The sequence below is a fragment of the Toxotes jaculatrix genome, chromosome 10 (genome assembly GCF_017976425.1).
Source record: "Toxotes jaculatrix isolate fToxJac2 chromosome 10, fToxJac2.pri, whole genome shotgun sequence".
Classification (NCBI taxonomy): Eukaryota; Metazoa; Chordata; class Actinopteri; family Toxotidae; genus Toxotes; species Toxotes jaculatrix.
The window spans coordinates 15,790,504-15,813,984 of record NC_054403.1 but is presented as its reverse complement, the minus strand read 5'-3'; the positions used below and the strand labels follow the sequence as shown (position 1 = coordinate 15,813,984).

General features: G+C 40.3%; 3 protein-coding genes across 11 annotated transcripts; 2 read left to right on the top strand and 1 right to left on the bottom strand.

The window, feature by feature from the left end:
• Positions 1–58: 58 nt before the first annotated feature.
• Positions 59–12,700, bottom strand: slc43a3b (solute carrier family 43 member 3b). 8 transcript variants are annotated; one of them, XM_041048608.1, is made up of 15 exons: positions 12,581–12,656; positions 8,856–9,091; positions 8,390–8,423; positions 8,108–8,305; positions 7,737–7,866; positions 5,597–5,643; positions 5,368–5,444; positions 4,597–4,689; positions 4,351–4,490; positions 3,632–3,741; positions 3,339–3,482; positions 3,034–3,141; positions 2,216–2,402; positions 1,835–1,958; positions 59–1,706 (listed from the first exon to the last, which is right to left on the bottom strand). In XM_041048608.1, the coding sequence occupies exons 4-15, from the start codon at positions 8,292–8,294 to the stop codon at positions 1,584–1,586; spliced, it is 1,470 nt and encodes a 489-aa protein (XP_040904542.1). In that variant the 5' UTR covers positions 8,295–8,305; positions 8,390–8,423; positions 8,856–9,091; positions 12,581–12,656; the 3' UTR covers positions 59–1,583. The 8 variants fall into 8 exon arrangements, with proteins under 8 accessions (XP_040904542.1, XP_040904543.1, XP_040904538.1 ...); XM_041048609.1 differs by lacking the exons at positions 8,390–8,423; positions 8,856–9,091 and adding an exon at positions 11,550–11,591 and having other exon boundaries at positions 12,581–12,606; XM_041048604.1 differs by lacking the exon at positions 8,856–9,091 and having other exon boundaries at positions 8,108–8,423; positions 12,581–12,700.
• Positions 12,701–14,530: 1,830 nt separating this feature from the next.
• On the top strand, positions 14,531–16,217 carry LOC121188613 (protein FREE1-like). 2 transcript variants are annotated; one of them, XM_041048433.1, is made up of 5 exons: positions 14,531–14,585; positions 14,674–14,729; positions 14,830–15,126; positions 15,419–16,059; positions 16,136–16,217. In XM_041048433.1, the coding sequence occupies exons 1-5, from the start codon at positions 14,560–14,562 to the stop codon at positions 16,145–16,147; spliced, it is 1,032 nt and encodes a 343-aa protein (XP_040904367.1). In that variant the 5' UTR covers positions 14,531–14,559; the 3' UTR covers positions 16,148–16,217. The 2 variants fall into 2 exon arrangements, with proteins under 2 accessions (XP_040904367.1, XP_040904366.1); XM_041048432.1 differs by having other exon boundaries at positions 15,419–16,217.
• Positions 16,218–18,764: 2,547 nt separating this feature from the next.
• Positions 18,765–23,413, top strand: smtnl1 (smoothelin-like 1). The gene is made up of 5 exons (XM_041047496.1): positions 18,765–19,096; positions 20,264–20,898; positions 21,005–21,119; positions 21,293–21,444; positions 22,352–23,413. Exons 1-5 carry the CDS (start codon positions 19,016–19,018, stop codon positions 22,734–22,736), a joined length of 1,368 nt encoding a protein of 455 aa, XP_040903430.1. The 5' UTR covers positions 18,765–19,015; the 3' UTR covers positions 22,737–23,413.
• Positions 23,414–23,481: the final 68 nt, after the last annotated feature.

Below are 23,481 nucleotides of genomic sequence, written 5' to 3'. Positions count from 1 at the left end.
TTAAAAGTAGTCAATCAAAAGAAAAATAAAATCAAAGAATACTGAGTCCAGCGTTTAATTATTACTTTAATGTTTATTTTAACATAGACAGGTATTTGTGAGCCGAGGCGTGAAATGTGTCAAGCTGTCTACACCACCTGCAAATACACAATTTTTCTAATAATGGTCGAAAACGGAAACATTTATTTGGGCAAAATATTGAAAAAATGTATAATGCCCTTTACTACGCTACTAAAGTCAATATCAAAAGGTACATTTCATTTGGTGCAGCACAATGAAGAGTTTGCATACCAAAAAACTAAATATGACATATGTCCCTTTATAATCCTTTTCATGTCAAGATTAGTTATGGCACATTTTCACTGAAAAACATGATCCTTCATGACAAATTCTGCTACTGAGCTACACAAACACAATGAACACCTGAGACTTCAAATGCTGGAAACAAACAAAACTTCATCATCTTACTGTTTGGCACGACAGTGTTAGTCATCATCTAACAGCTCCACTGGGAGTCCAGCAGAGGGCAGAGCTGTGTTCCCTCTCCCCTCACAGAGCAGTGATCCTGAGTTTCACTCATGAATCAGAGTGAACTCGCACAGTAAAGCGATCACTGCAGAGAGCAAACAGGACCTGTGTCCTGACAGAGGGGCTTCACAGAGGAGTTTTCACAACTTACATTTGTGATGCTGGCTCCTAAATGTCCCTTATTCTCTCAACATTGTTGGTTCTTGACTTAAAATTAAAAATATATAGACAGAGATAACTTGAAGAGGTCTGCAGTGATATAAACATTATCTGTATGATTTTTGGCTTTTTGCAGTAAAGTGCATTATGTTTTGGCACTCTGACCATGGTGTGACAGGAGGCTAGCATTACACAGAATATTAAAAAAACATGGCAAGAATGCATGATAAAGCTTGCATAAAAGACAAAACATAAGACATGTCAGAACTTTGGGAATTTAAAATCAGAGCAACCAGCATGAGGAATTTCAACTGTAAAAAAAAAAAGAAAAAGAAAAGAAAAACACTATAGCACCACATGTGTGATTGTGACTAAGTGCTGAGATGCTTTAGGGAAGATCTCAGTTAAAACTCCAAAATTGTAGAAGCGTGTAAAAAGATCTGAATTGTACATCAGATCACACAATGAAAAAAACATAATGTATCCTGTAAATCTCACAAGAACTAGAGGTTATAAAGGGTCAGCCGGAGCAGGGGCCTGCACTTTATCACTTTATTACTTTACTTTACTTACTTTACTTACTTTGTGTTTATATTTTCATAAGTGTTCTTTTTTAAGTATTTGTGTTATTTATATGTGTGCCTTTAAGCCGAGATTCTCTGAAAAATTTCGTTATGCTCGCATAATGACAATAAAGACTCTTGAGAAATTATTATGGATACCTTCAATTTGGCTGCAGCGTGGCAGACGCGCTACAACTGTACACAAAATCACACTTTACTACAACCTGTAAAGTGGCAACACTGCCACACACAAACACAAACTGAAGAGGTAACAGTGTCACAGGTGATATGAGTGAAATTTAAGTTTGAGTTATTGCTTTCATTTTACAGACTTTAAGAGGAAGCAGTGACGGCCCTGCTCCTGGCTCGCTGGGAGGCAAGGCTTCGACAATGCAGGTAGACAGAGACAGGATGGATGAAGGCGAGCAGGCTGAGCAGCGTCAGACCGACGTTCACCTGCAGACACATGAAGAGGAGAGGGAGACACGGAGAGGGATGTTCCAGAGACGGTGATTAACAAAGGCGAAGGACTACAGTAAGTAGGTGGTATTTACAACTGCATTAATTCTACGTCATGTACTCACATATAAAGGGTCTCCACCCAGAGCTCCTTTCACCAGAGCAAAGCAGGGATACTGCAGCACCGAAAACACTGCAGACAGAGCCATGACCAAACCGTACAGCTTCCCAAAGTGGCATGATGGGAAACTACACACACAACCAAAGTGACAACACAGCAAAGGGAGAAAACACAGGACATTCCTTTAAAATCATTTACTGTAACCCCCTAATTTATCACTTATAAACAGTGTTTAAACATATAATGAACACATAATAATTTCATTATATAATGCACTTGTGACTTTGATTTCTTTTTTAACATAATGTGGGCATTGGACACCTGAGAAACATACTGTATGAGTGAGTTCACAAACACGCGTGTGACTGTCTGCACTGGTACTCACGCGATGCTGATGAAGGCTGCGTTACCGCCGTAGAGGAAGGAGCGGTTGAGCACCTGCAGGATGAAGGTGAGGTACTGAAGCGGCAGGTACGGGGTGGAGGCACAGACTGAGAACAACAGACACTGCAGCGCCGTCAGGAAGAGAGAAAGCACAGAGGCCCGCAGGTCTGCCTCCTGCTCACTCTCTCCTATAAATACACACACAAACAAGTGCTTTTAAACTCAGGGTAGATCAGGTCAGAGAGCCCCAAACAAGGTACTGCATAAACTTATCTAAATGTTCTTCACCACATTTGACACATTCTTTAGATTTTTTTCTCTTTCACAACTTCTAAAATCTTTATGTGCATAACACTGAGCAATGGTCACAAGTTTCTCACTTGCTGAGAAACTTGTGCTAAGTCATCAGGTCTGCAGTTATAAAAGTTATTAAATCATTAAAAGATTTTTCCCCTCTACAATAATTAGCCATCTGTTCTGGTGTTAATAGGTTGTTCATTAATGTATTTTGGTTATAGATGCGCTGCAGCCCATTTGCATTAGTTGAATGGCTCAAAGGTTCATCTGAAGTGCTATTCATAAATTTAAAAACACTAAAACCAAAACCAAAATGCCATTCATACAAATGGCTTATTAAGTGTTAAAGAACATTTATTACTAAAGCTGTTAGTTATAACTCAGAAAATTGTTGCCTTTACTTTTGTGGACCAAAATTAATTTGTCTGAAATTGTTTTTTTTTTTTTTACTTTGGATATTCATATAGTAGACTGTGGCATGGGTGTGGTATTGGGTTTGGGTTCATTACTAGTCATTGATACCTGCAGCCCGGGGTTTTCCCTTGTGTCTGTCCATGATGAGGCCATTCCAGGGGGCACACAGGACCCCACACAACTGGGTGATAGCAAAGGCATTGATGTACTGGCTCACTGCAGGAACACACAGGCAAAGATGTGATGATTAGGTGAAAATGGTATCAATGATAGTTTGATCACAAAGACAAGTAGATGTCAACTAGATAAGAGGTAGAAGTGTTTAACTAAAGAAAGGAGAAGAAAGGGAAAAACGGTTTTTCTTAAGGTGTAATTAAATAGTATAAAGGGATGGGGTATTCATATGTGTTTACCCAGTGAGGGTTCTCCGTCTGTCAGCCTGTGCAGCATGGGGTTGAGGGTGCCGATAAACAGGTAATGCCTGAGCTGCATCACTGACAACCAGAGCAGGTGCAACACAAAGAACCTGGACAGGAAACACTCACGGAAACTCTTCTCTGAGAGAGAGAAGGGGACATCACAGAGATGAAAAGGGGAAAAAAATATATATGGTGGAAAAATATATGATATAGGATATATAATTATTACTTAATTTCTCGATTGGTGACACAGTGATCTGCACAAACCTGCAGCTGAGCACACAAACCTTGTTTCACAGGGGCGTCCTTGTCGAGTGGCGTTTCCTCTGTCGTCCTTTGTGAGATACCATTTGCTGCCACCTTGGCGCTCAGAGCCTTTGATTTACCACAGCTTATCCTGACAGAGGTCAAAGGTCACAGTAAAGTCAACCACAGACTGTGGGAAGTGTGGGAGTTCTTTTTCTTTTCTTTTTTTTTAAACCTAACTCTATAATGACATAACAGGGTATGCAGCATGTTTCCACAGAGAGGAGGGATAATGATGTGAAAATAAACTGCCCTGCTAAGATAAAAAAAAATGAGTTGTTGCAACATTTACTGAATCTATTTATCACTGAGCAGAATTTCTGGATGAGAAAAGTTCAGTATTTTCATTCTTTATGGATTTTCACTGAAAAATGTGCCAGTGTTTCATCCAGATTTTGTCTCATCACAGCCAAAACTAGTTTTTCTTGCTGCAAGTGTAAATGTGTACTGTAAACAGCACAGCATGATCAAGAATTTACAGTAAACAGTGTCTTCTAGAGAGCACCGATCAGAAAATCTTCTGAAATTAAGTCCCTCTTAAGTCTACAGTGTGTTCAGTTCTATTTTGGCATTATTGTTCAATTGTCAATTATCTTTTAAATATCTGAAGCAGATACAGAAAATAATGAGCCCTATTTACACATGACCCTGAAGCTTGTACATGCAGGTGTGATGTCTGTGCTGCGTTGGGGATTCGTACCCGTATGTGTAGCGATCAGGTAGCGGGTAGGGAATGAAGTTTCTGGGCAGCAAGAAGAAAGTCCTGAGCAGGTGAATGATGCTGCAGGCGGACAGAAAGAGGAAGGAGGCCCGGAGGGAGATACCAGACTCATGTAACACCTGCAGGAGAAAAGAAGACAGGGTGGAGACCATTATTAATGATTGAAATCGTATAAATATTTCCTGTAGATTTAGTAAATGAGATCAATGTGTGAATGCTTCTCACCTTGATGACGAGAAAGAGTGCCGAGGAAGAGTCGAAGGCCCCGTTATAAAGAGTGATGATGGTGGAGCGATGTGAGCCGAACAGGTTTCCAACCTTCAGGGGACAAATTTACATTAATTAAGACAGATGAATGTTGCATTTAAGTGTCTGTGTGTGGTGTTTTCTATAAAATTCTGGCTGAACAATGTCTGTTTTTGAGGGCTTTGTGTTTTCTCACAAGATCATGAGCTTGGTCTGAGAAAATCCCTGCAGCCAACAAGTGCACTGAGGGCAGAGTCTGTTGTTTTTATATGTGTTACTGATCAGTGATGGCCTGAGGACAGGCATGAACCTTTTTTTAGAACACTCAGAGCTCGAACATTATGAAGTCAAACCTCTGTTGTTTCCGAAAAATGCTCTTACAACTGTGTTTCTCAGTCAGCTTTCCTCAAAAATAGGTCATGGGATGAGTTACTTGGTGGTTCTTGATCATGAGCCTTTTCTACTGTACCTTTAGGTGATACTCCACTAACAGAGCACACATGGAGGCATCAGCACATGGCTCAAAAAACATATATCACCAAACTTAAAATAATGTGACTGAAGCCTACAGGGAGAAAATGTCTAATGTTTAACTATTTTAACTATTTAAATTACATTTTGGAGACCAGCATTTAATCATTCAATTCATTTAATCATTTAATTTTAAGATTGTTCCATTTTCTATATTATTATGCTTCATAAATGTGAGTGTGAATGTGTGTCTTAATGTGTAAATGATGGCTTTTGTACCTGCATGTTGGTCATTAGGAACAAGATGCCACCAACTGCCAGGAGGGAGAGGGCTGGGAAGAGCAGGTTGGACAGAGCTAATGGAAAAAGATAAACATGGGGGAAATGAGGATCCACACCTGTTAGCTGTAGCCTGTCAGTCTTTATATTCCAATATTACTTTGGACAATTGGGGCCTGAAAGAGCATGAAACAAACATAACAAAAAAACAAACAAACATATTTTTCACCTGAAGTCGAGAACGCCACCATCAAGGTGCCTGTGGTGTAAAGGAATCTGGTGTGGGAAAAAGAAAAAGATTTTCCAGTGTCACATCGTGTTGTTTTGTTTGCATGTTGGGAGCTTCACAGCACCAACCATAAAACAGTGATACAAAAAAATGAACTTAAAAATGAGCAGAAATCAACACGCTGTCTGCAATTAAAAGAAAAATGTGACACTCAAAGCATCAAAGCAATAATATCACAGTAAACACACGTTCACACGCAGGTTTCTGTGCTTCTGCTGCTGTTTGGAGAACTTTTGACCGACTTTAATTTCCTTCTCTTGGCCCCGTCCTAAGCCAAGATCCTTCCTCATCTCCACTTGCCGCCTCTTGTCCAACTATTTGCATTCCATGGATTTTTATTTTCCCTCCACCCTCTTTCAGTGGAAACATATGGATGTCCTTAGTACCAGTGTGTTATTGTAGATTTAGATATATCTGGGGCAATAAACTGGTCAGGTACGTGTGTGTGGTGTTATGCTACGTGACTGATATTAATTCTGAGGCAATGGGAGGACTTGTTAGTCACAGTCTGAACATCTGCACAAAAAAAAACATGTTTCTTTCTAACACTCCTCTGTCCTTTGCTGATTAATGGTCCTGACCCTTCTGTTTCTTAATCATTCCCTGGCTTTTGCTTTTACCAAATCCAGTTTTTAATGGTTTGGCAATGGTTCCTTAATGCTCCCTTTTCTCGTAAAACATTTTGTCTACATGCTGCATTGCTGAGTGTCAGGCTTTGGTATGTAAGCTGCATCTACATTTGAGTGTGTGCTGCTCTCTGGAAACCTCAGCTATTTCACAAAACATCCCCCAGAGAGCTATTCTGACCTCTCTGTCTTCATTTCTCTTCCCTTCTCACTTTTCTAACAGCCCTAGCAGTCTTTTTTACTTCACAGGAGCATGTGCAGTATATTTATCAACACACACACACACACACATATGCCAACATTTCTCACAAACACAAACAATTTCCTTGCCTCTCTCCATGACTCTGCTCTTCTTTCTCCATGTGAGAAAACAGCTGTTATTACAAGGAAACAGATTTGGGAATCCCTCAGAGGGAAATACCAGAGACAGACTGAAATTGTAGCAAATTGCCTCTTTGCACAGTAGCACTAGCTTACCCACCACAGACAGACAGAGCGCGGCCGTGCAGGGAGATGGTAAAGAGGTCAGAGGCCCATCTGTCTTTAGCAAAATGTGTTTACTTTGATAAAAACAGCAGGGACGCTCTGATGTTAGTTTTATTGCTGCAGCATCAATAATCTGGAAGTTTTGGTGAAGAAACTGAGGCGGTAAAATATAAATGATTGAAATAAGGAGGTTGCTTTCTATTCTCACCTTTTCTATTGATTTATTTTTAATCTTATGAATGCATTCATGTCATATGTCTGTAGCAGGTATGTGAAAACATGCCACTGTCACTTAGTCTGAAAGTGATCTACATCAATTTGAAAAGTCTTAAATCGATTCAGTGAATGCTGTGTCTAAGTTCTTCTTTTCATTGAAAAACTAAATTCAGACAGTACAATTTGCACAGCTGAGCACAGTAAAGCACAGTCCAGTAAAATCTTTGAATCTTTAATTACATTTTGCTGCTGATCGAAATAGGAGGAGAGCGTCTTGGAATCATTTAAAATGTAAAATACATTGTGTCAAGCAGTCTTTGAACTAGTATGTCATTGTTTGGTTATTGCTAAATGTGTTTTAGTCATTTTATTTTTTATTTTAATGTTATCAGAGCCTCTATTCTCTTTGAACATTTCAAAATTTATCACATGAATTCCAGTCGTGGGCATCCCGTGGTATTTGCCGATGCACTGAAATTTTGCTAAACTAAAATCTATCAAACTGCAGTTGGATTAAACCATCTGACCTCTCATTACTGCATATGCAATGCAACCCAGAAAACTCACTGCACCTTTCACTTGTTGCTCAATAATCATATAAATGAACAACTTATTTTGTTGTTCTTTACTAGTCAATGTTTCATTAACTACCCCGGCTGTCCTCTACTGAGTAACTTTTTGATGAGAGAATCCATCAGAAATCTTTAAACTCCACTGACCATGTACTTAAGTAATTAAGGTGTTGGACTCACATTCCAAAGAGCCGAGCCACTGTTGTGCCAAACCGGTCAAAGAGGAAACCGTTGGGCAGTGTCAGGAAATTGTTCATAAAGGAGGCGATGGTGAAGACAAGGGAGAATTGTTCGTCCTGTCCACTGCAATCTGCAGAACATATTAAAATTAGACAATGAGAAATATGTGGTTAAACAGGTGACAGTGAAGGTCAGAGGGGTCAGCCTGAAAAAACATCTTCATTCTTCCAATATTTTCAAGAGTTGTAATTGATTTCAGACTTCCAGGTGCTTAGAAAGACAATGTCAAACTTTTTGCAGAATAACATTAATGGATAATTTCTACGGAGGTTCAGGATTCAAAGTTGTGGAGGTGAGGAAATCAAACTGACCTAAGACATGCGTTGAATTGACCCCTGTGGTGTTGACGCACAGAGAGCTGAAGTAGCCCTCCGTCTTGAGGATGAAAACAAGCGAAGCCCATCCGAACACAGCTCCAGCGAAACACAGACACTCCACCAGACCCGTGGCAAAGGTGAGGCAGCGCCGCACCGCCAAGACGTTCTCAAAACCAGGCATGATTCCACACACTCACAAACACACAGACAGACAGACAATGCAGAATCACTGTATTTTCACTTGCATGGACATACACTGCACATACACACACTTACAGACGCACGCACAAGGTGGCTTCTGTCACTGCACCTGCCCAAAAAAAAGAAATAAAAATGAAAAATGTAATTGGTTGTCTGACACATTTAGGAAAGACAAAGTGTTGACATGAGCCTATTGTGCACCTTTAAATCAATGTCACACTCATTTTCCTATAAAAAAAACTGTCTTGCATAACATTTCAAAAGCTTGTAAATGGAAAAAGAGTTTCAAGTGAGACATGAGCTAAAACTAGAAACATCTGGGCACAAAATGTTCCACTTGGGTCCAGGCCATTAGGTCAGGTCTCCAAAAAAACAGATGAACTTCATGAATTCAGTTAACAAACGCTATCTTTACTGAAGCACTGGTAGGTCCTATTTTAACAACAGAAGGACACAAAATAACTTTCCTGTGAAGTCACAAAGAGGAAAAAACAAAATGCAGTTGTTAATATTCTCCAGCTTACTGCTCTCTAGTACTCACAGAGAGTAGGGAAACGATGTGCTCTCGCAAACCACGCTTCTTTGCTTTCTGTCTTTATATAGTCCACTTCTTCCTTCCTTTTCCTCATCAGCTCCTTTCCTCTCCTCCCTCCCCAATGTTTTCCTCTTTCTCAATCACTCTCCGCTATGCAGCAGAGAAAATCCCTCTACTCTGGGTGCTGGTGGCTGCAGAAAATAAACACTCCTGCATTCCCAGCAAGCCACAGAGCAGAGAAGCTATGAGACATGCACCAGATGTGAATGCTGGTTAGTCCGGTTTACCCAAAAGGTCATGTGACTCGAACAAGGAAACAACTCTGTGAGTACTGTGCGGAAACTGGCCCTCTGTGTCATAACTTGGTCCATATGAACAAAGCATCCTTGATAGAGCTTATCACTCCTTGACAGGCTGTAAGAAAGGATGCTGCAGTAACTCATGACTTCCCATGATGCTACAGGCCTCCGCAGAGAAAAAAACATGGCTCCTCACAATAAACGTTAGAAGTGGGAAGGGGATCAGGATTTTTAACTGATTTTAATCTGTAGATACTGCAGATTTTATAAAACGAATGAATCATAACTCAAGTCATCTCAAGTCATCTAGTTAGTGTTACTATGTGAAGTGCTTATCACATTATTCTGATGGCATAAGTAATAAATAAGACAATCACAGTGTAAATTAGCGTGTTACATGCCAAAGTGTGTGCTTTTACTGCCACTGTGAAGTGCAAAATCAGGAATTATTAAAACTGTACACATATCAACTTAGTGTGTGCTCAAGGTGCACTGCTGCCATGTAACAAAAACATCACATATTACAGTGAAAAAATGCTTGAACACAGATATTATTCCATATTTCATGGAAGAGTCATGTTTTCATCAAGCTTTATGAAGAAAAATGAGTCTATCCCATTTTTCTCTGTTAACAACGTATGTTAGGATTAATCTGTATTTTGAAAAAAGTTTGAATTTGCTAATGTGAGCTGCTGTGTGACATGACTGGATAGTGCTGAAGGACATTTGCACCAAAGATGCTGGAGCGTAGGATCTGGAAAGTCAGGATGTATTGATTGTGTCTTTCCCAACTTTAGCGAGGTACAACCCCCAAATACTGTATTACGCTTTAAATAAACTATAAAATATGAATCAACAGAACAACGCATTAAAGACACAAGGTCACATGTCAGCCATGTGTTACTGTAATCTCTGGATGTTGTAATGACTTCCTTTAAATACTTTGTATTTTATCATTTATAGAGAACTTGTATGAACTTGTGATTTTGTTGGATGATAAAATCATGGTTGGTTTCAGGCATCTTATTTTCTTTGCTGTGATTTAACTGATGGATGTAAAATGGCCACAGTGACTTTACTAAAAACAGTGTCAAGTGATTTAGTCTGATGGATTTTTCAGTACTAAGTAATGTGGCAATTTGCATTTAGTGGGTTGTTGCTATGCAGCTGTTGCTATGGTTGATGAGCAATCAGAGCCATTACATAATCTTCATTAGTAGGCCCAGATACTTTGCAGAATGTTTAAGGCTCGTTTATTAATTTGTGTGTGTGTGTGTGTGTGTGTGTGTGTGTGTGTGTGTGTGTGTGTGTGTGTGTGTGTGTGTGTGTGTGTGTGTGTGTGTGTGTGCGTGTGTGTCAGTGGGATCCAGCAGGCAGATAGAGGTTGCTGGTAGCTGAGGGCAGAGATGCAAATCACTGCAGCAAGTGTGACTATACAAATATAACACCGCTCATGAGACATAAAAATGTATGGTTAACCACTATCGTCACCCCATCATGAGACCCAGCTCTCTGAGGCACGCAAACAAGCTTGTTTGAACTTCCTTAAACAAATGACCGACATCAACCCCTGCATAGGTTTATGTGTGTGTGTGTGTGTGTGTAGCCTTGAGATATGAACTTCAAAGAAGATAACACTGGCACTAGATTATCTTTGTGCTATACTTATAGCATGTCTTTGGAGCTGCAGTTTGATCAAACGTATCACTCTGTGCCATTATCGACACATTATCGACTGAAATATGAAGGTGTTAAAGGTAGGGTTTGACACAAGAATGTGCTTCAAACAGGGACTCAAGACCAAGATACAGTTGATCACATTTCCACACACGGGTTGTCACATAGTTTGGCTGGAGCTATTGGGGGCCCCGAGGATCCAGGCAGTTTATCGCTTTGTCTGATTAATGATCCAGTCTTTGGCTTATTTTGCAATTGGGATACCAGGTACAGGTTTGCCATGCAGCTGTAATGGTTACGGATAGAGTTAGGGGCTAGGGAATGCATTACGCTATTACGAGCCCTCAGACGTATAAAAGTAAAATTGTGTGTGTGTGCGCTTACGTTTCTGTGCTTGCATAACCAGCACACACATTCTGCATATCAGCAACTTCTCAGACAACTAATTTTCATCATCTTTCCAATATAATGATGAACCACGGGACTGTTTCACCATCTTATTCACTACTTCCTCTTTCTAAAAATGTTGAGCTTAAAGAGAAAGTTAAAGATAAAATGTCACATGACTTATAAGATCATCTGATGACAAAATTCAGTGTTTTGGTATGCATGTAATAATATGCTGAATTAATTGTGTTTTTAATGGAACTAAACTTGAACTAATCTGTATAAAGATTAAAGTAAAATGCACTCAGTGAGACTGAATTCAGTGTGATTGAATTACCTCCACCAGCAGGGTATGATGAAACCTGTAACGGTCCGCCTTCTGACAAGGTTAAGCACACATCTGGTTAATGTTTGAAGGTTTTTTTCTATCCAGGAAAAATATAAAACATCTGTTAATGAGACTTACACAGAATGTGTGTACCAAGAATTGCAGAGTTAGGGCAGTGACATATTTTATGTTTTTTTGGGTTCTGTATTCACCCCACTGGGTTTGAAATGAACTGTAGGACACAAAACCATTTTATACATAGTCCCACAATATTAAGGCAATTCAGAAGGATAATGAAATTCAAATCAAAGTTGGTCACCTGGCTTCAGTCCAACTAAAAATCTGATAGAAAAGAAGAAGTCAACACAAGCAAGAAGTGAATCCAGCTGCAGTCCAGGCAGGCAGGTTTTACAAATACCAAAAGCTATGGAAAGGCGACTGGACTCTCATCCAAAAGGTTTCTTTTTCTTAATTTCAACAAAAGGATCATCATGCCTAGACAAATTCTGAAAAAAAAAATTGTGAGATACTTTCCAGTTTTACCTCTTCAGGACTCTATAAATCTTTCAATTAAACAATCTCAGAAGGGAAAATCACTCTTTGACTGAGCTGCTCTCCATACCTATGCAAACTATGATGATTGATCACAAACATATTGCTGTGTATTGAAAGAAAAGATACTGCAGATAATTTAAAGACTGATGCGTGTTGTATATACTCAGCAAAACAAACGGCATGATTAGATGAGATTAAAGGGTTTGGGACCTGGTTGGGTGAATGTATTACTCCTGATCTTGCTGACTTCGCTCAGCAGGTAATAAATAGTGTCATTACTCCATGGTGCTGTGTCTGCACAGCCCTCAGGCTCTGGGTTGTTCTCTGACTCCTGCACACACTGAACCGTGCCACACGAAAACCATCGTGTGATACAGCTGTGAGCTAAGAATCGTGCATGGGATCACACAGAAGAGATCCTCTGATCTATTTTCATTGAATAGCTTTCTGATGTCTTTTAGTGGCAGGATGTATAGCTTACTCACGTGAAGCTATGCCCTCCTACTGAGGTCCCATTGTCACACAATCCACATATTGTTCGTCCCATAAGATGTGAGAGCCCGGCGGGGAGGACCCACATGCTGCGGCCGTTGCTGACAGGGTGGGTGGGGCACAGCAACTTCTGCTTTTTTCCCCCTCAACAGATAAAAAAAAAAACCACATAAGTCTGTCTCCGCACTTTGCTGCTCTGCAGCTCCCATCCCTCGTCTCTCATCGTGCTTCCTCCAGGTCCAAATGCCCCGTTTTTTCCTTATTTTTTATTTGCCAAATTCTCTGTTGGTAAGTGCTCACGGAACAACTGAGTCTGTGCTCTTAAAGTGAATTTAATTCAAGTCTGACTCACAGAGGGATATTTGCTTTCCTCTGAAATTATCGTCCCCAGTATTGTCTTAAAAACAAATTGATTATTATGTTTCAGGTGTGCCACCTCACTCATCCTGAAGTCTGATGAGCCACATACTATTACTGATAAATATGACAGCATCATAAAGTTGAACATGTTAGTCTAAAGACAAAGACGTTGAATACACTTTCAGCGTGTTGGCGCCACCGTGTGACAGATTAATAAAACTGCACTGCTTTGTGATTGTAAATGGAATTAAATGCATCAGTTGGCGATAATGGACCAAAATCAGAACAACTGATAGAACAAAAATCAATGTCTGTCAAAATGATGGAAAGAGGAAACTGTGGAGAAAAACAGCAATAGCTCACAATCCAGAGCCGTCACCTCATCCGTCAAACATGCTCCTGATTCTTCACCAGGGAAGACAGAAGCATCTGCTGATGTCTGTGAGTTGAAGACTTCAGACAGTCATTGAATGTAATGATTGTGTTTGACTTCATGTGTATCTGTCTGATTACTTTGTGTTAAAAGGGCCACAGTTCTTTGTATGTGACATAAACCTGCTCAAATTAAACCTGAACAGAAACTTGAGAGTAAAAATGTGTAGTGGTCTAAACACTTATGGTCTGGACTTATATTTATTGTTATTTGTATTGTTATCTAATCTACTTTTACTAAAGTAAAGGGTGTGAATAATTCTTTCACCATTGCCTTACTGTGTTCTTTTTTTCAGATTTTCTCTATACTGTCATTCCTGTATCCAAGTTATAAATTGGCCTACAAGGTGGAAAAAAAGATGATTTCCAGTAATCTCAGAACAGTTTCCAGATAAAAATAGCCATGTTAAAATGTTAAGGGAAACAGTGGGTAAGACAGATAAAATAATTCTGAGGGTTATTGAACATAACAGGGGAAGTGCCAAAGACTCACAAGTGGATGCTTCGGCCAGGCCTCCAGATGAATATTATAAATGTTAATATGGGAATGAATGATGTATTATAATTGAAAAACCAGGAAAAAAATCATTTTAGGTGGCCTATTGGTATTTGTTAGGTGCATAACAACTCACAAAGTTGGCACTATCTTAAGCTGTGTGTATAAGTATACAATTATGTGCATCCAGATTTCCCAAGAGAGCATAGTTTCATCAGGATGTTTTCCTCAGTTCGTGATTTGAACTAAATATTGCTTCATAACTTCACACTGTTACTGCCAATAATATAAGTCAGTACTGTGCCCCAGGAGTCACATAGTTTAGAACATTTGGTAAAAGTCCAAAAAAAAAAAAAAAAAATCCCAATTTTTGGAGGACTGAATAGATTAAAGGCTCAATCAAACTACATTAGATTTGTTTAAAGTGACAACCATCTGTCTAAACAACAAAGGCAAACACAGGTAAAACATGATTTATTTTTGCATTCAGCATCAGCATAAACTGAGATAAAGACGGGAAGCCACCAGCCTTTTGCACCTGACTCTCATTTGGACTAACTGCTGAGGTTTGATCAGTCATTGACCAGCAGCTGTTCATCGTTAGCTTGTTAAGCTCTGACTGATGGGGCTGGCAGCATTTATAAGCGTTCACGGTTGACTGTTCCTTTAGTGTTGGTTTTCAAAATGAAGACTGCATTGTTCTTCTTAGGGTCAGTAGCTGTGGGTCTGTAAGTGTTGTTTCTGCCTGGTTGTTGGGAAATGTGTTGACACTTTTTGTCTTCTCTTAAATTGTTTCAGGGCTCCCCTGTTTGCTTTGCTGATTGTGGATGTAGGCTGCCTTCCTGTTAAAAAAGGTAAGTTTGTCACCCCCTTCAATCTTGCATTTTTAAGTTTAATTCACCACTGAATTTTTTTTTTTTTTTTTTTTAAAAAAAAAAAAACCTTTTTGCCCAGGCTTTGATCCCAGTGGTTCCTATGGCGGCCATTATACAAATGCTGCTGGTAGTTTTGGATCAAATGAGGGAGCACCTTCTAGCCACCACAATGTTGCCTCTGGAGGTGTCTCTGTGCCATCTTATCAGCCTTCACCACAACCAGGCCCTGGATCCTCTGGCTCTGCTGTTCTGAGAAGGCCAGCAGCACCTGCTAGCTCTGGTTTTTCTTCTAGACCTGTTACACACAGTGGCATTGCAGTGACACACCCTGTTGGCTTAACACAACCAGGAGCTGCTTTGCAACCTGTTTCACGAGGTAACAATCTAATGCATAATGTGGAAAGAAAGGGCTGTATTTACATACATTTTTTTTTTTGTATGTAGTTTATCATATACTATTTCAGATGGAAACACTGTACTTTTACACTGCAGCTTACTACTTTAGTTACTAGTGCTTTACATGTAAAAGCAATTAACTTGAATTGTAATACAGATTTAGGCCCTGCCATGCACACAGATGTTTAGTTGTATCCAATCAGGAAAGATGTGTATAGAATAGTGGTAAATTCTTTAAAAAATTTGAAAGGTTGTTTTTCTCTCCCCCTCAGATGTTGACTGGGCTGTTCCACCTCCAGGTATCTTCTCTGGAGGTGAGGGAGCACCAGCTGGCCCTCCTGCTGTTGGCTTCAGTAGTGCTGAGTATGTGAGTCCACCTCGCCCACCACCTGGACCCATGTACCAGGCAGGGGAGTTGTCTCATTTTGAGGAAAGCTATGAGGATGGTGACTACCAAAGGGAAACAGAGGAACAAGGTTACCTGCCTCCGCCACAACCACTGTCCCCTGTTCCAGTGCACGAGTCTCCTAGCGTAAGCTTCACCAGCCCTCCTCGGCCAGGGCCTGGCCTTGGTAGAGGCTGGTATGTTTATCCATACTATGACTACATGTTCCTGACAGGCCAGTATCCTCCAGGCACGGTCACTGACTTAAGAAGCAACTTTGAGCAGGGAAGTGACTTCTGGTATGATGATCACTACATTAGATACTACCCTCCCTATAGTCCTGGCCCTGTACAGCAGCCTGAGGCCTTCACTGGTAAACTTGCTGTCCCTCAGAGCTTTGAGGCTCGAGAGCCTTCTGTGACAGTTGGTTATGGACCAGGTGGTGCAGCAGCTGGTCTACCTGGTTCTTCCCGCAGACGCTTCATGCAGCCAACTTCTAGCCGAGCAAGGGTCTCTGTGCCAGGCAAGGTAGGTTGGCATAATGTGGTCCAAATGGTATAATGTTCTTTTTAACTTGTACTAAAACTGTTCTCTTGTCTTTAAGGTTGGCTACTAAGTGGTGGATCACTCCGGTATTTGCAAGTGTTTCTGAATCAAAAAAAATAAAAATAAAACCTTCCAAAATACTTTGGCCTCATGGTTTGATTCTTGAAATTCAAAGAGTGCCCTCTAGTGTCAGTGTCCAAGGGTGTTTGAAACTAGTTAATGTGAAATGCTTCCAGCTGATCAGTTTCAGAAACTGCACTTGAAGACTGACTGTAAATTAGCTGGGTGTTTGTTTTCCTGCCTTCTGTTGGTATTCATCAGTACAGTATTGTTAGACCTTGATCTGCAGTTTAAAAATGAACTGCAAGCAACTTGAGTGTTTTAGACAAACCAAGCTGCAAGCTCTGCAGGTTTTGGGCTGCTTCAGAGTGTGTACCACTGTGCTTCAGTGTGGTGAATGTAAGATACCAAACCACACACAGGTAGTGCAATTTTTGTGGTGACTACTGTAATGGTAAACATTGCACTGAGGCATTTTTCTAAAGGCCCATTACACCTTGTTACCAGAGCCTTTATGGTGTGAGACCTTGCGGTGCATCTGACTCCAAATCAGAAGTTTGTGTTTAAATCATGTCAAGGTCAAATAGTTGAAGTATCTCTGCATTAACGGCAATGATCTTTTCTAGAAATTCACAAGGCATAACAGGTTGCTCAGTGTTTATATGGGGGGGGTGTCTATGATAAATCTTGCGGCAGTGGGTTAAATGGCTGCTGTCATCCTTACACCAAATGAAGAAATAACTTTTGCACAAAGAACGCTGTGTCTTGTCACCTCATTTGCACTTACATGGCATCACTTCAAAGTCCCAATACTGCTTGTTCATGCAGACCTTGTGGTATGTGAACACAGCAAAACAACATGCTCAAGTACTCTTGTGTCTCCTTTCCTGTTTGAAGTGACTCCCATTCTATGCAGACAGCATCTTTCTATGTTCTGTGCCATGTGGGTAAATGTTCAGTAGGACCAGTTGATCACCAGATCTCCACTGAAATTTGTGGTGATGTTAGAGATCTCTCTCCACCACTACTTCATCAAAACAACATATTGGAAAAATATCTTCTGTGCAAAGAACACATTGGATCACTGTTGAATCCTTCTGTGTTAATGGGCTTGGCACTTGTATTGCATTACTCTAAAGTGCCATTGTAGGTTGTGATTACAGACCTTGTGGCTCAATACAGTGGCGACTTTTGGCACGGGCGAACGGGGCAGCCGCCTGGGGTGGCATCACATGTGGGATCTGCGCTGCTAAGCTGTTTTCTAGATTCAAGAACTTTATTAAAAAGTAGCATTAACATATACTGACAATTATCCCTAAAGTAATGCTGAGCTGGTTCTTTGAGTTCTCCCTTTGACCATGCACCTTGCATGTTAAATAAAAGCTCATTTTCATAATTGTTGATTCATAAAGAACACAGAGCTGAGGCTTTTTATCTGTATCTTCTTCTATCTGCTATGTTAAACAGTAAAAAACAGTTACCTCATACCAAGGTGCTGCCACTTTAATGTGTCTAGCCCAAGAAGTAGGAGACAACAGGAAGAGTGGTTCACCACAACCCATAAAGCAAGGCATTCAAGGCAGCCTCTGTTGTGGACAGACACACACACTCAGATAAGTGAGGAGAATATGACTGTCGTGAGGAACTTCAGTCAATGTAAAGACAATAATTTGAGATGATCCCCGCACAATCCACGCAGCAGCTTTAACGTGATCATTTGACTCCACCCATGGTAACACAAAACAATGTTTTGTCATCTGTTACAATTTTTCTTAATAGCAGCCTACATTTAAATCTCTCAGCATCTCATGTTGTTTTCTACATTTAATGACATTTAATGGCATGAAGTCCTGTTGTATACAAATATACAAAGTGCAGCAGATGCATAGTTCTTCCATAGTGATTGGGCCATGAGCAGGAGGGAGTGGGAGAGACACACAAGAAGATGCTGACATATTTATAGCCCCCAAGACTTAGACAGAAAGGAGGAGGAGAAAAGGATGTGGGGGGTAGGGGAAGGTAATGACAGACAGAGTGAGAATAAAGATAGATATTTATTTTTAAAACCATCTGTTTTGTGTTGAATGACATGCAGTGTAGATGCAGTGTTCAGCTGGGACAGCAAACTGAGAAGCTAGACTAGTCTTGTATAACCATGTATCTACTTCACACTAACATTATGCCATCTGAACAATTTTAAAGTGGAGGGATATAAAAAGATAGAGAGGGTTTACTGAAAACCAATGAGACATAGAAAATGAGAACAATCTAATGGGAAATTTACCTTTCTGTGTTTTTACATTTTTACGTTTTAGAGTTGCCTTTTACCCAGTTCGACAAAACTGCATCCAAACCAGCATTTTACATTAAGACCAAATGGCCATGTTGTGCATTAACAAGTTTAATGGACTGCCTGCCATTCACCCATGTGTTTGTTTGTGTATTGTATGTGTGTGTGTACAGCCATGGTTTCCACAGCAGACGCAGCTATCCGGCCCTCCGGACTGCACCTATGTCACTGTGACTCTATTTCGGGACCCTGTGTTGTTCAAAAGGTCAGATAAAGAAGCGTAGGAATCCTCACAAAGCAGAGGGTGGGGGTGTCGGGTGAAGGGAGGCAAAGGCGGACATCCACAAACCAATGCACACATCACAAACACGAGACAGTGCAGACAGAGAGGGGGAGACAGGGACAGGAAAGCAAAGCGGAGTAGTGAGAGGCAGAGAGTGAGACAATCAGCAGGACTTCTGCGAAGAGGATTCACCCTTGACTGAATGAAAACTTTCTAGGGAAGCCGGAAAGGATCTTTAGAGAGTCCTGGGTATTTGATCTGATTTGACCTTTGATCTACTGTATAAAGAAACTCCTCTGGACATCATGGATGGAGAATCAACCAGCCAAGGGACATCTGAGTCCACAGAGGCGACTAATCAGACTGACACCAACAACAACACCCAGGTGTGTGTTTTTATGCACGTTAATATTGAAGTGCGGAGTGAAGGTTTTCCTATGTACAACACCCACAGTGACTGTCGATATGTTCTGTACCAGGAATAGGCAGTTAGAGTATTTGTGGCCATGGCAGGTGTTGTGTTCAGAGTGAGGACAGCAGAACGAGAGAAGTGGTTTTGGTTGTGTTTGCTGTGCTACACCTGTTCTTACTCCTGGCTGACAAACGACACGCACACACAGACACACAAGTTATGCAAAGTAGTGGACATGCACACACGCGGACACACACTGTAGGGTTTCCTATTCCCTCTGATGAGTCACCATTGCAAGGCCTGACCTGGACTGTTCTTGCAGCAGGTCATTAATAAATGTATTGTGTCACAATAAGCTGTGAAAGCACTGAAATGTTCATTAACTTTAAAACAAATCAATGCGACTTTCATTGAAAAGTATGTGACTGATGACATTTATTTATGTCCTCAGGTTAAATTATGACTTTTCTAAGGTTATATCTAAAAAACGAACTTAAATGATCTGCAGATTTAGAAAGCCAAAGGTATTTTGGTTTCTTCACTTTTTAAAATAAATGTGTAGTTATTATGTGGTTTAAAAACTGAAAAAAAGCATATTTAACATTTGAAAGTTCAGCCTCTCTGCTGGATCTACATAAGTGAGATACTTAACAAATCCTAGACCAGAGCTTCATGTCTCATATTACATGCTCCATGACATCCCTGGAGTAAAGCGTAGGTGCTAGTTTTAGCAGACCAGCATCTTACATAATGTTACTGTTCAAACAGAAGCCATGTTATTCAAACAAGAAAGTCACAGATTCATTTAATCTTCTTTGTGTTTCTGAAACAAATTAAACCAAAACTTAAATTTTCCTCCACATTGAAACTGGAACAGGACAGAAGCACACTAATCGAATGTCATAAATATTTACAGTTATAAATAGGAAAATCAAAAAGATGCATGGACTTAGGTGGTTAGTTAAGGTTTGTCAACATATGTACGGATCCAGATGTGCAGTACTCACATGGAGTACCATTTCTAGATACATGTGTGTAGATGCACAAACGTGCTTTGTTACTATCTGTGTGTATTTACAGATAGATAACTGTTGACACAAAACACCTAACACAAGACAAATTTATGTTTCTTGTCCTCCAGGCAGATGAACCAGGGCTGGAGGAGAATAAAGACACAGGGGCAAAGTGCTCAGAAGTGGAGACAGCAGAAGGTCAGGTGGGGGAGAAGGGGGAGGAGAATACAGTACCGCAACAGGGAGGAGTAGAGGAGGCCAATGCTGGAGATACAGATGAGTCCCAGGCTGTTTCAAAGCCTGTTGAAGGTAACAGTGAAGAGGCTTGTCAAGATAAAGACAAAGCATCTACTGATGTGAAGGATCCTGAACCCGTAAATGGAGAAAAAGAAGGGGAGGGAGAGGTGGACGAAGACAAGAAAGGAGAGCAGGTGGAAGAGGTCAAGACTGGGAAAGATGGAGAGGAGGTAAAGGACAAAACCAAAGACGAGGAGACGAGTAAAACTGGGGAAAAGGCAAAGGAAGAAGAGAAAGATGTGTGTGGAAAGGCAGCAAAGGAGGCAGAGAAGAAAAAACAAGCCAAAGAAGCAGATGTAGAAATGAAAGACAAAGGAAAGATGAAGGAGGTAGAAAAGCAAGGGAAGCCCAAAAGAAAGAGTGGTCCTCCTTCCTCTGCTCTCTCCCGACCAAGACCCTCTGCGCGCTCCGTCAGAGTGTCCACTAAAAACAACATCATTGCAAAGTTTGAACAAGGTGCACCAGAGTAAGTTATTATACAGAACTTTAAATAATGTAGTTTAGAAAGTGGCTCTGAATATTGGTCTGATGAGGGTTTAATCAGAGATGATGTGATATGGTGACATTTTTAGGACACCAATAGCCCGCAACTTCAAAATTCAGAGGTCGTCTGCAGCTGTGGCCACAGGAGCTTCAATCAAACAGAAGATGCTTCAGTGGTGTCGCAACAAAACCCGAAACTACGAGGTTGGTTCAACACAGAATCATCATCCAATGCATCATATTCAGCTCATTTTCAGAATTCAGTTTCAAGCGTGAGACCAGAGACTGTTCAAAATGAGAATAACTTGGTGCTTAGATGAAAATGTGTTTTTTTTTTTCTTCCTGTGTCTATTCAGCTCCTTTCCTTGATCTTTTAGGGCGTCAACATCGAAAACTTCTCATCGTCCTGGTGTGATGGGATGGCGTTCTGTGCTCTGATCCATCGTTTCTTTCCAGACGCTTTCGACTACAGCTCTCTCAGTCCAAAGGAGAGGGAGAAAAACTTCACTCTGGCCTTCCAAACTGCAGAGTATGGAGTATTTAATTATCCCTCCTTCATTTCCTCCCTCAACTCAGTTCTGTTCAGATCAGTTCAGATCTGAACTGTTGTAAACACATAAACAACACATAATACAATAAAATGTTTCCATAAAAGCAAAGAATGACTGTGACAGTAAGAACAGGCATAAGATCAAGTACTAAGCATGTGGTGAACCATGAGGCCGTTTTACCTTTATCAGGTGTATAATTGCATAAATAAAAAGTTCTGACCTTCAGAAATGTGTCTCTGGCCAGAGGACAGATGTCCAAACTCCTGCTGCTCACCAAGGATTTTATTTCCTTGACTGTATCCCCCCTTAATTTCTGGTTTGCACATTTAAATGACCAACAAGTCAGTGTGGAAGTCAGGATTCTCTCTCTGTGTAAGTTGATTTTATGTCACTGCTTTGCATTGGTGGAAAAAGTACTCTGATATTTTACTTAAGTACAAGAGATAACACCACAGTGTAGAAATAATCTGTCCCAACTTCACTCTGCTTCTTTTACTGCATGATGAGTAAAATGAGTATTAATGTATGAATGTGCTCATCATTTTAATATTTTAGCTGGTAAAAGTGGGGCCAGTTTTACTTACTTTATACATTTCTGGGCAGCCACTGAATTTCCCTCCAGGGATCAATAAAATCTTATCGTATACTAATATATCATAATTTATTTGTAATATAATTTGTATTATTTAATCTGAATCTGCAAAGTTATCAAATAACTGTAATGGGGTTAAAAAGTACAATATTTGCCACTGAATTTCAGTGAAGTAGTATGTTCAGTTAAGTAGTTGAGTAAACGTACTTCGTTACTTTCCATCACTGCTTTTCTTGTCTCACTTAAGTCTCTTCTGTCCTTTCCTGTGGCTGATTGGCTGACCTTCCTCCCAGGTCCCTGGCTGACTGCTGCCCTCTGCTGGAAGTGTCTGACATGATCATGATGGGTAACAACCCGGACCCCATGTGTGTATTCACTTATGTCCAGTCCCTCTGCCACAGCCTGTCCAAAATAGAGAAAGAGAGGAAGGAAAAAGAAAAGGAGCAGAAAGAGAAGTCTGGTAATGAGGGAGAAGAGATGGAGAAAGGAGAGGATGCAGCAGGTGAGGCGTCGATGGAGAAGGATGAAGAAGAGTCGGCTCAGAACGGGACTATGGATAGCCAAGAGGAGAAAGAGGGAGAAAGAGTTGAGCTAGAGGGAACCGGTGAGGAGGAAGATGCATCAAAAAGCTGCGAGGTGCAGGAAGGTGGAGGAGTTTTAGTCGAGGCAGAGTCCTAGAAAAACACTGACAGCACACAGAAAGACTGAAAAGACCAAAAAGATTGCTGATGGTTGCAGAACTACAATGAGTAAGTCTTAGTTTAGTGTTTGACTGACTACTCTCAGTGTAAAGAGGCACATCAGGTTGACTCTCAGCTCAAATACGGGCAATGTGATGTTACAGTTAGCTGAATGTTTGAAAGTGTATTATGCTGAGGGTTTTTTGTTAGTTTTTTTTTTAATTGACTGCCCTGTTGTTTGTTTTTGAGCACATAAAGTTGGAGTTTTAATTATGCTATTTGTTGTGTTTATACAGAATCATAAATTAAATAGTGGAATTGTGAATTTTAAAGTTTTTGTGCACCAATAAAAATTCTTTTACAAGACATTTGGCTGCAAGTAGACGAGGTACAGTACCGAAATCATTTAATAAGAAGAATTTAGCGCATGCAATGGAGATACATAGACAATGACTGTAATAATTCAATGCCAGATTTATGTATTATTATGAGACATTTTATCATTATCAGATGTGTGCTTTACTTTGTTTTCTCTACAGCAGTCATCAAGGATTCACTCTTAACAAACGTAAGAGGCCTTCTCTTTTTTTTTTAAGTCAAAAGAAGTCTGTTAAATAAGTGTTTATTCTTCAGTTTGTGAGGAGGAGTGACATTTAGATCACTGAATAGCCCCTGAATTCTTCCTCCACCACATAAGCTAACACAAAGCAACAACTCAAAATAAATAAAGAAATTAATAGGAC

Coding starts and splice junctions, on each gene's coding strand:
- smtnl1 (XM_041047496.1), top strand. CDS start 19,016: ATGGATGGAGAATCAACCAGCCAAGGGACATCTGAGTCCACAGAGGCG. Junction 19,097..20,263: donor ACACCAACAACAACACCCAG/GTGTGTGTTTTT, acceptor CTTGTCCTCCAG/GCAGATGAACCAGGGCTGGA. Junction 21,120..21,292: donor ACAAAACCCGAAACTACGAG/GTTGGTTCAACA, acceptor TTGATCTTTTAG/GGCGTCAACATCGAAAACTT.
- LOC121188613 (XM_041048432.1), top strand. CDS start 14,560: ATGAAGACTGCATTGTTCTTCTTAGG. Junction 14,586..14,673: donor ACTGCATTGTTCTTCTTAGG/GTCAGTAGCTGT, acceptor AAATTGTTTCAG/GGCTCCCCTGTTTGCTTTGC. Junction 15,127..15,418: donor TTTGCAACCTGTTTCACGAG/GTAACAATCTAA, acceptor TCTCCCCCTCAG/ATGTTGACTGGGCTGTTCCA.
- slc43a3b (XM_041048604.1), bottom strand. CDS start 8,294: ATGCCTGGTTTTGAGAACGTCTTGGCGGTGCGGCGCTGCCTCACCTTT. Junction 4,690..5,367: donor TCCTAATGACCAACATGCAG/GTACAAAAGCCA, acceptor TGTCCCCTGAAG/GTTGGAAACCTGTTCGGCTC. Junction 2,403..3,033: donor GGGAAAACCCCGGGCTGCAG/GTATCAATGACT, acceptor GTGTATTTATAG/GAGAGAGTGAGCAGGAGGCA.